The sequence below is a fragment of the Salmo salar genome, chromosome 01 (assembly GCF_965601325.2).
Source record: "Salmo salar chromosome 01, fSalSal1, whole genome shotgun sequence".
NCBI classification, from domain to species: Eukaryota; Metazoa; Chordata; class Actinopteri; order Salmoniformes; family Salmonidae; genus Salmo; species Salmo salar.
Window position 1 is genome coordinate 181,375,001 of NC_138291.1, and position 16,768 is coordinate 181,391,768.

General features: G+C 45.2%; 1 protein-coding gene across 4 annotated transcripts in view; it reads left to right on the forward strand.

Annotated features, from left to right (window-relative positions):
* LOC100195777 (ring finger protein 170) overlaps positions 1-2,050 on the forward strand; it is a 9,132-nt gene extending 7,082 nt beyond the window's left edge. For 3 of the 4 annotated variants that reach the window (XM_045712106.2, XM_045712107.2, XM_082974349.1), the window contains one exon: positions 1,448-2,050. In XM_045712106.2, the coding sequence (XP_045568062.1) occupies positions 1,448-1,717 (270 nt within the window). In that variant the 3' untranslated portion in view covers positions 1,718-2,050. 4 annotated transcript variants of the gene reach the window in all.
* The last annotated feature ends 14,718 nt before the right edge of the window (positions 2,051-16,768 follow it).

The following is a 16,768-nucleotide window of genomic DNA, read 5'->3' on the forward strand; positions in this document are numbered from 1 at the left end:
GACCCTGAATCCCATCTCAATATCCTAGCCTATTAATTGATGATAGGCCCTGCTTTACTGAAGTTGTGAGACATTGCAAGCCAAGAAATTGAGAGGCAGCATTCCATTGTGAGATACGGCTTTAGATTGCCGATAGATAGGCCTAGTGTATGTTTCTGACTCTGTCTGCCTGTTGGCTGACCTGCCTATACTGTCTCTCTCTCTCTCTCTCTCTATCTCTCTATCTCTCTCTATATATATATATACTGTGTCTCTCTCTCTCTCTCTATCTCTCTCTATATATATATATATATATATATATATATATACTGTGTCTCTCTCTCTCTCTATATATATATATTGTGTCTCTCTCTCTCTCTATATATATATATATACTGTGTCTCTCTCTCTCTCTATATATATATATACACTGTGTCTCTCTCTCTCTCTATATATATATATATATATATATATATATATATATATATATATATACTGTGTCTCTCTCTCTATATATATATACTGTGTCTCTCTCTCTCTCTATATATATATATACACTGTGTCTCTCTCTCTCTCTCTCTATATATATATATATATATATATATATATATATATATATATATATATATATATATATATATATATATATATATATATATATATATATATATATATATATATATATACTGTGTCTCTCTCTCTATATATATATACTGTGTCTCTGTGTCTGTCTCTCTCTGTGTGTTTGTGTTCTCTGAAGTACGGAAACTAACCGGTCTCCTCCGTTCCAAAAATACTGAATCTTAGGAGTCGATTCCTAGCCGACTCGAATCTTGACACTCAGAAATGGGAGTCGACACCCAGGAGTCAAATCGAGGAATCAATGATTTTGGAGTCGACTCTCCACAACTACGAAATCTGGGGTCCCGTGTGGCTCAGTTGGTAGAGCATGGTGTTTGCAACGCCAGGGTTGTGGGTTCGATTCCCACGGGGGACCAGTACGGGGAAGAAAGAAAAAAATGTATGCATTCACTACTGTAAGTCGCTCTGGATAAGAGCGTCTGCTAAATGTCTAAAAATGTAAATCGTCGTTAACAGTTAGGAAAAATGGCAGAGAAAGGCAAGCGACAGCCGTGAAGTCCTGTATGACAATACTTTAAAAAGTTAAATTGTAACTTTGAGGTGGAATTCTTGTACATTAATGGTAGTACTGGTGCAATGCTTAACCATCTGAAAGAGACGCACCTTGAGACTCAAAACGTTGTTGGCAGTAGCACAGCTGCGTTGTGAATTCACATGGAATTTTATCTTTACATTTTTTTTATAATAATAATAATCGGTTTAATGTGAAACTGATTTAATATAAGAAAATAGCAGTTTAAAACGTTAAGAAAAAATTGTCCATTTGTCACATCCTTAGTACTAATGGTGTGCATTACACTAAATCCTTTTGCCTCTCCCGTCTCAGCTGATGGACCGGCTACGTGACGTCCCCACGTTGCTGCGCCACCTCTTCAGGGAGATGTTCTCCGTAGGAGGCCTGTTCTGGATGTTCCGGATCCGTATCCTGCTGTGTCTGATCGGGGCTCTGACCTACCTGATCTCCCCTCTGGACTTCATCCCTGAGGCTCTGTTTGGCCTGCTAGGCTTCCTGGATGACTTCTTCATCATCCTGCTTCTGTTCATCTATATCTCTATCATGTATAGAGAGGTGGTGACCCAGAGACTGGCAGGGTGATGACACCCGTTCAGTTCGGCTGCAGGGAAATTGATTTGTGATGCAGGAGCCAGGAGGACATGAAATGCCATGGCCAGAGTTTACTGATCATCGCTTAGCTTCAGGTCAAAGACACAAACAGTGAGAGTGCTCTGTTGCTTTGGACTGGAGTTCCACCGTGCAGAAGAGTGGGGACTAGTTAACGGGTCTTTTGGCAAAATGTTTATTTCATCAGTTAATGTAATCCTATTGAATATGCTCATCTAAAACGTGTGTGTGTGTGTGTGTGAGAGAGAGAGAGAAAGGGGGGGCTGGGACAATAAACCGAAAATTACTGGCATTGCATTCCTCTTACTCAAGTATGTTGTTGGACTTTTTTTGTTTGTTATTTTGCTGCACGTTCCTGTAGATGTGTTCTTTTTAAAACCATTTATTTGGTCAACAGCCTATGAATTATGTTTATTCCTGCTATTAAAGCATCTGCCTGTTCCTGTTCCGCTGCTCTGTGAGCGAGCCACTTCCTCCCTGCTGTGCATAAAGGAGGAAGGAGCAACGCATTCTGAGAAGAACAAGAGTATGACCGTTTAGGGGGGGGGGGAGAAAATACTGTTCTGGTTACAGAAAGGAGTCACTGCTTTTTTTTTTGTGAGTATATCATTTTTATTTTTCACCTTTTTAAAAAAAAAATATTGAGTTCATGGTACCACTTTACACCTGGAGTTTAGCTTTAGTATGGTTTATACGCGTCTGGGAGGAGAGGGCTCCATTTTGTAGTGAATAGGCCTCAATAGGAATCAAAATAAAATTGGAGGGATTAATCAATTAGCATGGCAACAATATCATATTTAGTTATCAATTTAATTGTTTTATAGATCCCACTTCCTCATGTGGTGAATAATACAAGATGGCAGGACATTTTCTGAAGAGACGAAAACAATATATCTGATAATTCTGGTTTTCTATTTTGACAGGTTGCACATCGAAATGTCGGCTCTTCCATTCCCTGGATGTGTTTACTTTATGAATCATAGGTGACCAGAGCCCTGCCGGCAATGTGAAGTAAATGTCCAATTAAATCGGAAAACAAAAATAGTTAAATGTATTGCAATATGGATTGGTGTGTGTGTGTGTGTTTTTGAGAAATTAGCATGTTACCAAAATAATGGCAGCTGAATTTAATCTTGTCTTTTGTACACATGGAGCATGACTGGTTAACTCATTTTATTAATTTAACTAATTGACTGGCACATTAACTTAATCTAACCAGAAGTAGGAAACATGTTAGAGGCTGTAATCTAATTCTGTGTGTAAAGAATAATATTAACGAGGAAAGAAAGTGGATCAATAAATCAAACGTTATTTGTCACATGCGCCGAATACAAAGGGTCTAGACCTTTTACAGTGAAATGATTACTTACAAGCACTTACCCAACAATGCAGTTTTAAGAAAAATAAGTGTTAAGTACAAAAGTAATTAAAGAACAGCAGTAAAATAACAATAGCGAGGCATTATACAGGGTGTTACGGTACAGAGTCAATGTGGAGGCTATATACAGGGTGTTACGGTACAGAGTCAATGTGGAGGCTATATACAGGGTGTTACGGTATCGAGTCAGTGTGGAGGCTATATACAGGGGGTACCGGTACGGAGTCAATGTGGAGGCTATGAACATGGGGTACCGGTACAGAGTCAATGTGGAGGCTATATACAGGGGGTACCGGTACAGAGTCAATGTGGAGGCTATATACAGGGTGTACCGGTACAGAGTCAATGTGGAGGCTATATACAGGGGGTACCGGTACAGAGTCAATGTGGAGGCTATATACAGGGGGTACCGGTACAGAGTCAATTTGGAGGCTATATACAGGGTGTACCGGTACAGAGTCAATGTGCGGGAGCACCGGTTAGTCAAGGTAATATATAGGTAGGGGTGAAGTGACTATGCGTAGATAATAAACCGAGAATAGTAGCAGTGTAAAAGGGGGGGGGGGGGGCAATGCAAATGGTATGAGTAGCCATTTGACTAGACGTTCAGGAGTCTTATGGCTTGGGGGTAGAAGCTGTTCAGAAGCCTCTTGGACCTAGACTTGGCGCTCCGGTACCGCTTGCCGTGCGGTAGCAGAGAGAACAGTCTATGACTGGGGTGGCTGGAGTCTTTGACAATTTTTAGGGCCTTCCTCTGAAACCACCTGGTATAGAGGTCCTGGATGGCAGGGAGCTTGGCCCCAGTGATGTACTGGGCTGTACGCACTACCCTCTGTAGCGCCTTGCGGTTGGAGGCCAAGCAGTTGCTATACCAGGTGGTGATGCAACCAGTCAGGATGCTCTCGATGGTGCAGCTGTAGAACCTTTTGAGGATCTGGGGACCCATGCCAAATCTTTTCAGTCTCCTGAGGAATAGGTTTTGTTGTGCCCTCTTCACGACTGTCTTGGTGTGTTTGGACCATGATAGTTTGATGTTGATGTGGACACCAAGGAACTTGAAGCTCTCAACCTGCTCCACTACAGCCATGTCGATGAGAATGGGGGCGTGCTCGGTCCTTATTTTCCTGTAGTCCACAATCAGCTCCTTTGTCTTGCTCACATTGAGGGAGAGGTTGTTATCCTGGCACCACACGGCCAGGTCTCTGACCTCCCTATAGGCTGTCGTTGTCGGTCACCAGGCCTACCCACGGTTGTGTTGTCGGTAAACTTAATGATGGTGTTGGAGCATCTTTGAATACATCCTTAGAGGAACTTACTTTTTAACTTACTCTCTAAAGTTGGATTCTACATGTAAAATTGTTAGCTTATCAAACTGATCACTAAGACTTTAATTTCATGATTCATATACCCATGGTTCGACCACAGATGGCTTTAAAACTGAAGGTCTGAACTTGCTTTCATTTTAGGCTTGCCTTTTTGCCCCAAATATTGTCTCTTTGCTTTGTTACTCTCAGTTCTGTCCAATTTGGCATTTTTAGATTTTCATGCAAATATTCAAATATATGCAGAAAAACAATATGCACATTTTCTCACCAGGATAGAAGGCTCTGTGTGATGACATAGTGCACGTAAACAACTTTTTTTGTGGTTAAATTCCCATGTACTGAATAAAAAATTACAAGTTATATGGGTTTTCCATTAAATACAAGTTAACCCTTGTTGGAGTTAAACAAGGTTGTATTTTGGGTGCTGATTGGGTACGACAGTTCAACTAAGGTCATGAGGCCTTTATAAGTTATATTCTTCAAGAATCAATGGGTACATACATATAATTCATGTCTAAGTACAAAAATTGGATGTAGCAACTACAGATTGCCCCTTTAACCCTTGTGTGGTGTTCATGTTTTGGTTATTCACCCAGTGTTCACGGGTCTGATGGACCAATAACATTATAGGGTTTTTACAACAATACAGCCGTAACAATTTACATATCAATTACAAGCAATACAGACAGTGTACATGGTTAATATAGAGAATATACATGGTTAATATAGAGAATATACATGGTTAATATAGACAGTATACATGGTTAATATAGACAGCATGGTTAATATAGAGAATATACATGGTTAATATAGACAGTGTACATGGTTAATATAGACAGTATACATGGTTAATATAGAGAATATACATGGTTAATATAGACAGTATACATGGTTAATATAGACAGTATACATGGTTAATATAGACAGTGTACATGGTTAATATAGACAGTATACATGGTTAATATAGACAGTATACATGGTTAATATAGACAGTGTACATGGTTAATATAGAGAATATACATGGTTAATATAGAGAATATACATGGTTAATATAGAGAATATACATGGTTAATATAGACAGTATACATGGTTAATATAGACAGTATACATGGTTAATATAGACAGTATACATGGTTAATATAGAGAATATACATGGTTAATATAGACAGTGCACATGGTTAATATAGACAGTGCACATGGTTAATATAGAGAATATACATGGTTAATATAGACAGTATACATGGTTAATATAGACAGTGTACATGGTTAATATAGACAGTATACATGGTTAATATAGACAGTGTACATGGTTAATATAGACAGTATACATGGTTAATATAGAGAATATACATGGTTAATATAGACAGTATACATGGTTAATATTTGCCATTTACCTGCTAGATCACATTTATCAATAAAAGCGCTGTTTATTTTTCTGGGATAAAATGCCTTGCCCTGCCGTCTATTATAATCAAGACATGGGAGGAATAATTCATGTTTATCTTGAACAAATACAAATGAAACAAGGTTTTCATCACTATTGATGTTTACTGCTTTGAACTGAACCAATTGGAAGGACACATTTTACATTCAGTATTTTATGGAAATAATAAATGAGCCCCATTGAACACAAATTAACGCCGGTCTACACACCACATGAGGGACAGAGTTTAACTGTGTGTGTGTTGCAAATGTATTTCTTGCACTTGATGCATGTGTACTGTGTCTTCCTGTCCTTCTTGGGTCCACACACATCGCAAGCGCTTTGTTGCTACCAGCTGCAATCTAGAATAATTCAGGAATCTCACTCACATATATAGTTACAGCAGACCAAGGTACGAAAGTCAAACACACACACACACACACACACACACACACACACACACACACACACACACACACACACTTACTTCCTGTATTGGAGTTGTTGGTTCTGTGGGTCGGGGCTGATGGGACACCAACATCCTCCTCATGATGGCTGCAGAAAGGGAAAGGGGGATACCTAATCAGTTGTACAACTTCCACATTTAACCCAACCCCTCTGAATCAGAGAGGTACGGGAAGCTGTCTTAGTCGCCATCCACGTCTTCAGCGTACGGGGAACAGTGAGTTCACCGCCTTGCTCAGAGGCAGAACGATATCATTTTACCTTGTCAGCTCGGGGGATTTGATTCAGAAACCTTTCGGTTACTGGCCCAACGCTCTAACCACTAGGCTACCTGCTGGTTACTGGCCCAACGCTCTAACCACTAGGCTACCTGCTGGTTACTGGCCCAACGCTCTAACCACTAGACTACCTGCTGGTTACTGGCCCAACGCTCTAACCACTAGGCTACCTGCTGGTTACTGGCCCAACACTCTAACCACTAGACTACCTGCTGGTTACTGGCCCAATGCTCTAACCACTAGACTACCTGCTGGTTACTGGCCCAACGCTCTAACCACTAGGCTACCTGCTGGTTACTGGCCCAACGCTCTAACCACTAGACTACCTGCTGGTTAGTGGCCCAACGCTCTAACCACTAGGCTACCTGCTGGTTACTGGCCCAACACTCTAACCACTAGACTACCTGCTGGTTACTGGCCCAACACTCTAACCACTAGGCTACCTGCTGGTTACTGGGCCAACACTCTAACCACTAGACTACCTGCTGGTTACTGGCCCAACGCTCTAACCACTAGACTACCTGCTGGTTACTGGCCCAACGCTCTAACCACTAGGCTACCTGCTGGTTACTGGCCCAACGCTCTAACCACTAGACTACCTGCTGGTTACTGGCCCAACGCTCTAACCACTAGGCTACCTGCTGGTTACTGGCCCAACGCTCTAACCACTAGGCTACCTGCTGGTTACTGGCCCAACACTCTAACCACTAGACTACCTGCTGGTTACTGTCCCAACGCTCTAACCACTAGGCTACCTGCTGGTTACTGGCCCAACGCTCTAACCACTAGGCTACCTGCTGGTTACTGGCCCAACGCTCTAACCACTAGGCTACCTGCTGGTTACTGGCCCAACGCTCTAACCACTAGGCTACCTGCTGGTTACTGGCCCAACGCTCTAACCACTAGGCTACCTGCTGGTTACTGGCCCAACGCTCTAACCACTAGGCTACCTGCTAGTTACTGGCCCAACGCTCTAACCACTAGGCTACCTGCTGGTTACTGGCCCAACGCTCTAACCACTAGGCTACCTGCTGGTTACTGGCCCAATGCTCTAACCACTAGGCTACCTGCTGGTTACTGGCCCAACACTCTAACCACTAGGCTACCTGCTGGTTACTGGCCCAACGCTCTAACCACTAGGCTACCTGCTGGTTACTGGCCCAACACTCTAACCACTAGGCTACCTGCTGGTTACTGGCCCAACGCTCTAACCACTAGGCTACCTGCTGGTTACTGGCCCAACGATCTAACCACTAGGCTACCTGCTGGTTACTGGCCCAACGCTCTAACCACTAGGCTACCTGCTGGTTACTGGCCCAACACTCTAACCACTATATATACTATATATAGATGGTTAATATAGACAGTATACATGGTTAATATAGACAGTATACATGGTTAATATAGACAGTATACATGGTTAATATAGAGAATATACATGGTTAATATAGAGAATATACATGGTTAATATAGACAGTATACATGGTTAATATAGACAGTGTACATGGTTAATATAGACAGTATACATGGTTAATATAGACAGTATACATGGTTAATATAGAGAATATACATGGTTAATATAGACAGTATACATGGTTAATATAGACAGTATACATGGTTAATATAGACAGTATACATGGTTAATATAGAGAATATACATGGTTAATATAGAGAATATACATGGTTAATATAGACAGTATACATGGTTAATATAGACAGCATGGTTAATATAGAGAATATACATGGTTAATATAGACAGTATACATGGTTAATATAGACAGTATACATGGTTAATATAGACAGTATACATGGTTAATATAGACAGTATACATGGTTAATATAGACAGTGTACATGGTTAATATAGACAGTATACATGGTTAATATAGACAGTATACATGGTTAATATAGACAGTGCACATGGTTAATATTTGCCATTTACCTGCTAGATCACATTTATCAATAAAAGCGCTGTTTATTTTTCTGGGATAAAATGCCTTGCCCTGCCCGTCTATTATAATGTGTTTCTACGTCCCAGAGGGGTTCTCTTGATTCCCAATGGATCTGAAAACACCAACAAGGATAAAAAAAAACCAAAGTATGCATGTAAATGAGAAACTCCTTCCATCTCTCTCCAAAAAAAACACACCTTCTCTCCATATCAGTCCAGAATGATTTTCTGGATGGTCTCTGGGATGAACCGTGTCCTGCACATGACATCCCTAAACACGGGCACCCTCATAGATATCATCTTAACTAACTCGCCCTCCAAATACATCTCTGCTGTTTTCAATCAGGATCTCAGCGATCACTGCCTCATTGCCTGCATCCGTAATGTCCTGCGACCAAACGACCACCCCTCATCACTGTCAAACGCTCCCCGAAACACTTCAGTGAGCAGGCCTTTCTAATCGACCTGGCCCGGGTATCCTGGAATGATATTGACCTCATCCCGTCAGTAGAGGATGCCTGGTTATTCTTTAAAAGTGCCTTCCTCACCATCTTAAATAAGCATGCCTCATTCAAGAAATGTAGAACCAGGAACAGATATAGCCCTTGGTTCTCTCCAGACCTGACTGCCCTTAACCAACACAAAAACATCCTGTGGCGTTCTGCATTAGCATCGAATAGCCCCCGTGATATGCAACTTTTCAGGGAAGTTAGGAACCAATATACACAGGCAGTTAGGAAAGCTAAGGCTAGCTTTTTCAAACAGAAATCCTGTAGCACAAACTCAAAAAACTCAAAGTTCTGGGACACTGTAAAGTCCATGGAGAATAAGAGCACCTCCTCTCAGCTGCCCACTGCACTGAGGCTAGGAAACACTGTCACCACCGATAAATCCACAATAATTAAGAATTTCAATAAGCATTTTTCTACAGCTGGCCATGCTTTCCACCTGGCTACCCCTACCCCGGTGAGCTTCAATGCCATACAACTCTCCTTCCGTGGCCTCCAACTGTTCTTAAATACAAGTAAAACTAAATTCGTGCTCTTCAACCGATCGCTGCCTGCACCTGCCCGTCCGTCCAGCATCACTACTCTGGATGGCTCTGACTTAGAATATGTGGACAACTACAAATACCTAGGTGTCTGGTTAGACTGTAAACTCTCCTTCCAGACTCACATTAAACATCTTCAATCCAAAATTAAATCTAGAATCGGCTTCCTATTTCACAACAAAGCATCCTTCACTCATGCTGCCAAACATACCCTCGTAAAACTGACCATCCTACCGATCCTCGACTTCGGCGATGTCATTTACAAAATTGCCGCCAACACTACTCAACAAATTGGATACAGTCTATCACAGTGCCATCCGTTTTGTCACCAAAGCCCCATATACTACCCACCACTGCGACCTGTACACTCTCGTTGGCTGGCCCTCGCTTTATACTCATCGCCAAACCCACTGGCTCCAGGTCATCTATAAGTCTCTGCTAGGAAAAAGCCCCGCCTTATCTCAGCTCACTGGTCACCATAGCAGCACCCACTCGTAGCACGCGCTCCAGCAGGTATATCTCACTGGTCACCCCCAAAGCCAATTCCTCCTTTGGCCGCCTCTCCTTCCAGTTCTCTGCTGCCAATGACTGGAACGAACTACAAAAATCTCTGAAGCTGGAGACTCATATCTCCCTCACTAGCTTTAAGCACCAGCTGTCAGAGCAGCTCACAGATCACTGCACCTGTACATAGCCCATCTGTAAATAGCCCATCCAATCCACCTCATCCACATACTGTATTTATTGATTTATCTTGCTCTGTACTTGCACATTCATCTTCTGCACATCGATCACTCTAGTGTTTATTTGGTATATTGTAATTACTTCGCCACCATGGCCTATTTATTGCTTTACCTCCCTTATCTTTCCTCATTTGCACTCACTGTATATAGACTTTTTCTACTGTATTACAGACTGTATGTTTTGTTTATTCCATGTGTAACTGTGTTTGTGTTGAATTGCTATGCTTTATCTTGGCCAGGTCGCAGTTGCAAATGAGAACTTGTTCTCAACTGGCCTACCTGGTTAAATAAAGGTGAAATAAAAAATAAAAAAATGACTAACACCCATCAGCGTCGGCCCTGGTTGCATCCTTATCACATTGGCAGCCATGCGGGGTGGCTCATTCCTTGGGCAAGAAGACCATTCAATTTCACAATTTTTTTTACATCCATATTTCTCCTCCTGCAGGTTGCTGATGAGCTGGTCCTGCGGCTGGTTGCTGATGGGCTGGTCCTGGGGCTGGTTGCTGATTGGCTGGTCCTGGGGCTGGTTGCTGATTGGCTGGTCCTGGGGCTGGTTGCTGATTGGCTGGTCCTGGGGCTGGTTGCTGATGGGCTGGTCCTGGGGCTGGTTGCTGATTGGCTGGTCCTGAGGCTGGTTGCTGAAAGGGCTGGTTGCTGATGGGCTGGTCCTGGGGCTGGTTGCTGATTGGCTGGTCCTGAGGCTGGTTGCTGATGGGCTGGTTGCTGATGGGCTGGTTGCTGATGGTCCTGGGGCTGGCTGAGGGTCAATCTCATCCTCTTCTTCCAACTCACTGTCAGACTCCTATTTCCTTCTATTCTGAAAATTCTTCATTTTCCAAAGTGGAAGACACTCCTTCCACACTAGCTTCTCTCTCTGCAAAAAAATCTTTCTAAGGCCCTCTGAGCAGAGATTATTTTTACTGATTGATTGTGGTAAGGAGCTTCACTTGCAAAGCAATTTTTTTGTTGTGTCCCTTCCCCAATTTTCACCGTGAGTGTGGGAAAATACGAAATTCTTTACAATGTATCGTTCATGTTCCCTCAAGAAATTGTGTAGTTTCACACACTACAAAGGGTAAAGAGTGGGAGACAAACAGGTTCTTGGTGCTATGTTGAAGTAGCAGACCTAGGGAGGAGGAAGACAGAGTGTTGACACACAGCAAACCTTCTTGTTTAATTTTCTTGTTGTTGTTTTCATCTACACACACACTTTTCGAGTGGACCCAAACACTACATATGTAATATAAATGTGTAGGGTGTTCACAGTGTGCACTGAATGAAAATCTGTTCTCTTACATGTTCTTCACAGAAAATTAGCCAAGGCAAATGAGTCTCAGGTTGAAAAAAAAATATATATCATTTTTCTTTTAGTAAACATTGAAAATGGATCCCACAGACCCAAACACCACACAAGGGTAAAATTGGTTTCATTCGCATTAAATTCAAATTAAATGGGTTTTCATCACGTTAAATACAAGTTAAATGGGTTTCCATCACATTAAATACAAATTAAATGGGTTTCCATGATTTCGTCTAAAATAATGTGAATGTGCCTTTTCATTTGTAACTTAATAAATTGCCTTCTTCCCAAGTCATAGTGGACCACAACATGTCAGCCTGTGACTCCAAGTTTTCTTCTACGTCACAAAAAGATACCGCCTTGTCTATATAAGGTCCCACAGTTGACAGTGCATGTCAGAGCAAAAACCAAGCCATGAGATCGAAGGAATTGTCCGTAGAGCTCAGAGACAGGATTGTGTCGAGGCACAGATCTGGGGAAGGGTACCAAAACATTTCTGCAGCATTGAAGGTCCCCAAGAACTGAAGTTTGTAACCAACAAGACTCTTCCTAGAGCTGGTCGTACGGCCAAACTGGCCAAACTGAGCAACCTGGGGAGAGGGGCCTTGGTCAGGGAAGTGACCAAGAACCCGATGGTCACTCTGACAGAGCTCCAAAGTTCCTCTGTGGAGATGGGAGAACCGTCCAGTAGGACAACCATCTCTGTTGCACTCTGCCAATCAGGCCTTTATGGTAGGGTGGCCAGACGGAAGCCACACCTCAGTAAAAGGCACATGACAGCCCGCTTGGAGTTTGCCAAAAGACACCTAAAGGACTCTCCGAACATAAGAAACAAGATTATCTGGTCTGGTGAAACCAAGATTGAACACTTTGGCTTGAATGCCAAGCATCACGTCTGGAGGAAACCTGGCACCATCAATACGGTGAAGCATGGTGGTGGCAGAATCATGCTGTGGGATGTATTTCAGCAACAGGGACTGGGAGACTAGACAGGATTGAGGGAAAGATGAACGCGCAAAGTACAGAGAGATCCTTGATGAAAACCTGCTCCAGAGTGCTCAGGACCTCAGACTGGGGTGAAGGTTCACCTTCCAACAGGACAACGACCCTAAGCACACAGCCAAGACAACGCAGGAGTGGCTTCGGGACAAGTCTCTGAATGTCCTTGAGTGACCCAGACTTGAACCCGATCGAACATCGGCCTGAAAATAGCTGTGCAGCGACACTCCCCATCCAACCTGACAGAGCTTGAGAGGATCTGCAGAGAAGAATGGGAGAAACTCCCCAAATACAGGTGTGCCAAGCTTGTAGCGTCATATCCAAGAACATTCAAGGCTGTAATCACTGCCAAAGGTGCTTCAACAAAGTACTGAGTGAAGGGTCTGAATACTTATGGAAATTACATTTCAGTTTTTTAGTTAGTGACAGGATTTTGTCAATGAAGCCCTTTTATCTAGAGAGTCAGATGCGTCTAGTCAGCCTGTCGTTGGGCTCCTCCATGTCCAGAATTGATGCGTCCACAGTCTTCTTGGGTATGTATGTTTCATCTGTGAAGAGCACAGGGCGCCAGTGGCGAATTTGCCAATCTTGGTGTTCTCTGGCAAATGCCAAACGTCCTGCACGGTGTTGGGCTGTAAGCACAACCCCCACCTGTGGACGTCGGGCCCTCATACCACCCTCATGGAGTCTGTTTCTGACCGTTTGAGCAGACACATGCACATTTGTGGCCTGCTGGAGGTCATTTTGCCGGGCTCTGGCAGTGCTTCTCCTGCTCCTCCTTGCACAAAGGCGGAGGTAGCGGTCCTGCTGCTGGGTTGTTGCCCTCCTACGGCCTCCTCCATGTCTCCTGATGTACTGGCCTGTCTCCTGGTAGCGCCTCCATGCTCTGGACACTACGCTGACAGACACAGCAAACCTTCTTGCCACAGCTCGCATTGATGTGCCATCCTGGATGAGCTGCACTACCTGAGCCACTTGTGTGGGTTGTAGACTCCGTCTCATGCTACCACTAGAGTGAAAGCACCGCCAGCATTCAAAAGTGACCAAAACATCAGCCAGGAAGCATAGGAACTGAGAAGTGGTCTGTGGTCCCCACCTGCAGAACCACTCCTTTATTGGGAGTGTCTTGCTAATTGTCTATAATTTCCACCTGTTGTCTATTGCATTTGCACAACAGCATGTGAAATTTATTGTCAATCAGTGTTGCTTCCTAAGTGGACAGCTTGATTTCACAGAAGTGTGATTGACTTGGAGTTACATTGTGTTGTTTAAGTGTTCCCTTTATTTTTTTGAGCAGTGTATATAAACAAGAAAAGAAACGATGACGCTGATCGTCCTCCCAGTGGAAGACACCTGCGGGACATGTACAGGATGGCAACAACAACTGCCCGAGTTACATCAGGAACGCACAATCTCTCTATCAGTGCTCAGATTGTCTGCAATACGCTGAGAGAGGCTGGACTGAGGGCTTGTAGGCCTGTTGTAAGGCAGGTCCTCACCAGACATCACCGGCAACAATGTCGCCTATGGGCACAAACCCACCGTCGCTGGACCAGACAGGACTGGCAAAAAGTGCTTTTCACTGACGAGTTGTGGTTTTGTCTCACCAGGGGTGATGGTCGGATTCACGTTTATCGTCGAAGGAATGAGCATTACACCGAGGCCTGTACTCTGGAGCGGGATCGATTTGGAGGTGCAGGGTCCGTCATGGTCTGAGGTAGTGTGTCACAGCATCATCGGACTGAGCTTGTTGTCATTGCAGGCAATCTCAACGCTGTGCGTTACAGGGAAGACATCCTCCTCCCTCATGTGGTACCCTTCCTGCAGGCTCATCCTGACATGACCCTCCAGCATGACAATGCCACCAGCCATACTGCTCGTTCTGTGTGTGTGTTCTGCCATGGCCAGTGAAGAGCCCGGGGTTTTAGGCTGGGTTTCTGTACAGCACTTTGAGATATCAACTGATGTACGAAGGGCTATATAAATAGATTTGATTTGATTTGATTTGACATTGAGCACATCTGGGACCTGTTGGATCGGAGGGTGAGGGCTAGGGCCATTTCCCCCAGAAATGTCTGGGAACTTGCAGGTGTCTTGGTGGAAGAGTGGGGTAACATCTCACAGCAAGAACTGGCAAATCTGGTGCAGTCCATGAGGAGGAGATGCACTGCAGTACTTAATGCAGCTGGTGGCCACACCAGATACTGACTGTTACTTTTGATTTTGACCCCCCCTTTGTTCAGAGACACATTATTCCATTTCTGTTAGTCACATGTCTGTGGAACTTGTTCAGTTTATGTCTCAGTTGTTGAATCTTATGTTCACGTGTAAATGTTTACACATGTTCAGTTTGCTGACAATAAACACAGTTGACAGTGAGAGGACGTTTCTCGTTTTTTTCTGAGTTTATTTATAGTTTATAAAATATGTACTCATCGTTAGGCTGAAGAAATACAGAACATTTACCATAGTGATCAAAAATAATTTTGTAAAAATATTGGTATGGGGGAAAGAAATGTGTGTTTACACCCCCCACCACCACTTATCCTCCAACCCCCCCACCACCACTTATCCTCCAACCCCCCCACCACCACTTATCCTCCAAGCCCCCCCCACCACCACTTATCCTCCAAGCCCCCCCCCACCACCACTTATCCTCCAACCCCCCCCACCACCACTTATCCTCCAAGCCCCCCCCACCACCACTTATCCTCCAAGCCCCCCCCACCACCACTTATCCTCCAACCCCCCCACCACCACTTATCCTCCAAGCCCCCCCCACCACCACTTATCCTCCAAGCCCCCCCCCACCACCACTTATCCTCCAAGCCCCCCCCCACCACCACTTATCCTCCAAGCCCCCCCACCACCACTTATCCTCCAAGCCCCCCCCACCACCACTTATCCTCCAAGCCCCCCCCACCACCACTTATCCTCCAACCCCCCCACCACCACTTATCCTCCAAGCCCCCCCCCACCACCACTTATCCTCCAAGCCCCCCCCCCACCACCACTTATCCTCCAAGCCCCCCATGTGTGGCATGTGTGGGGGGAGAGAGAGTGTGGGGGGAGAGAGAGTGTGGGGGGAGAGAGAGTGTGGGGGGGAGAGAGTGTGTGGGGGGAGAGTGAGTGTGGGGGGAGAGAGAGTGAGTGGGGGAGAGAGAGGGGAGGAGAGTGTGAGTGTGGGGGGAGAGAGTGTGTGGGGGGGAGAGAGAGTGAGTGGGGGGAGAGAGAGGGGGGGAATGTGAGTGTGGGGGGAGAGAGTGTGTGGGGGGAGAGAGAGTGAGTGTGAGGGGAGAGAGAGGGGGGGAGAGTGTGAGTGGGGGGAGAGAGAGGGGGGAGAGTGTGAGTGTGGGGGGAGAGAGTGTGTGGGGGGAGAGAGTGAGTGTGTGGGGAGAGAGAGAGAGGGGGGGAGAGAGTGAGTGTGGGGGGAGAGAGTGAGTGGGGGGAGAGAGTGTGTGGGGGGAGAGAGAGTGTGGGGGGAGAGAGAGTGAGTGAGTGTGGAGAGAGTGAGTGAGTGTGGGGAGAGAGAGTGTGGGGGGAGAGAGTGTGTGGGGGGAGAGAGAGTGAGTGGGGGGAGAGAGAGTGAGTGGGGGGAGAGAGAGGGGGGGAGAGAGTGAGTGTGGGGGGAGAGAGTGAGTGGGGGGAGAGAGTGTGTGGGGGGAGAGAGAGTGTGGGGGGAGAGAGAGTGAGTGAGTGTGGGGAGAGAGAGTGAGTGAGTGTGGGGAGAGAGAGTGTGGGGGGAGAGAGTGTGTGGGGGGAGAGAGTGTGAGTGAGTGTGGGGAGAGAGAGTGAGTGGGGGAGAGAGAGGGGAGGAAAGTGTGAGTGTGGGGGGAGAGAGTGTGTGGGGGGAGAGAGAGAGTGTGGGGAGAGAGAGAGTGAGTGAGTGAGTGTGTGGGAGGAGAGTGAGTGTGTGGGGGGGAGAGAGAGTGTGTGGGGGGAGAGGGAGTGTGTGGGGGGAGAGAGTGAGTGTGTGGGGGGAGAGTGAGTGAGTGTGTGGGGAGAGTGAGTGTGGGGGGGAGAGTGAGTGTGGGGGGAGAGAGAGTGTGTGGGGGGAGAGTGAGTGAGTGTGGGGGGAGAGAGAGTGTGTGGGGGGAGAGTGAGTGAGTG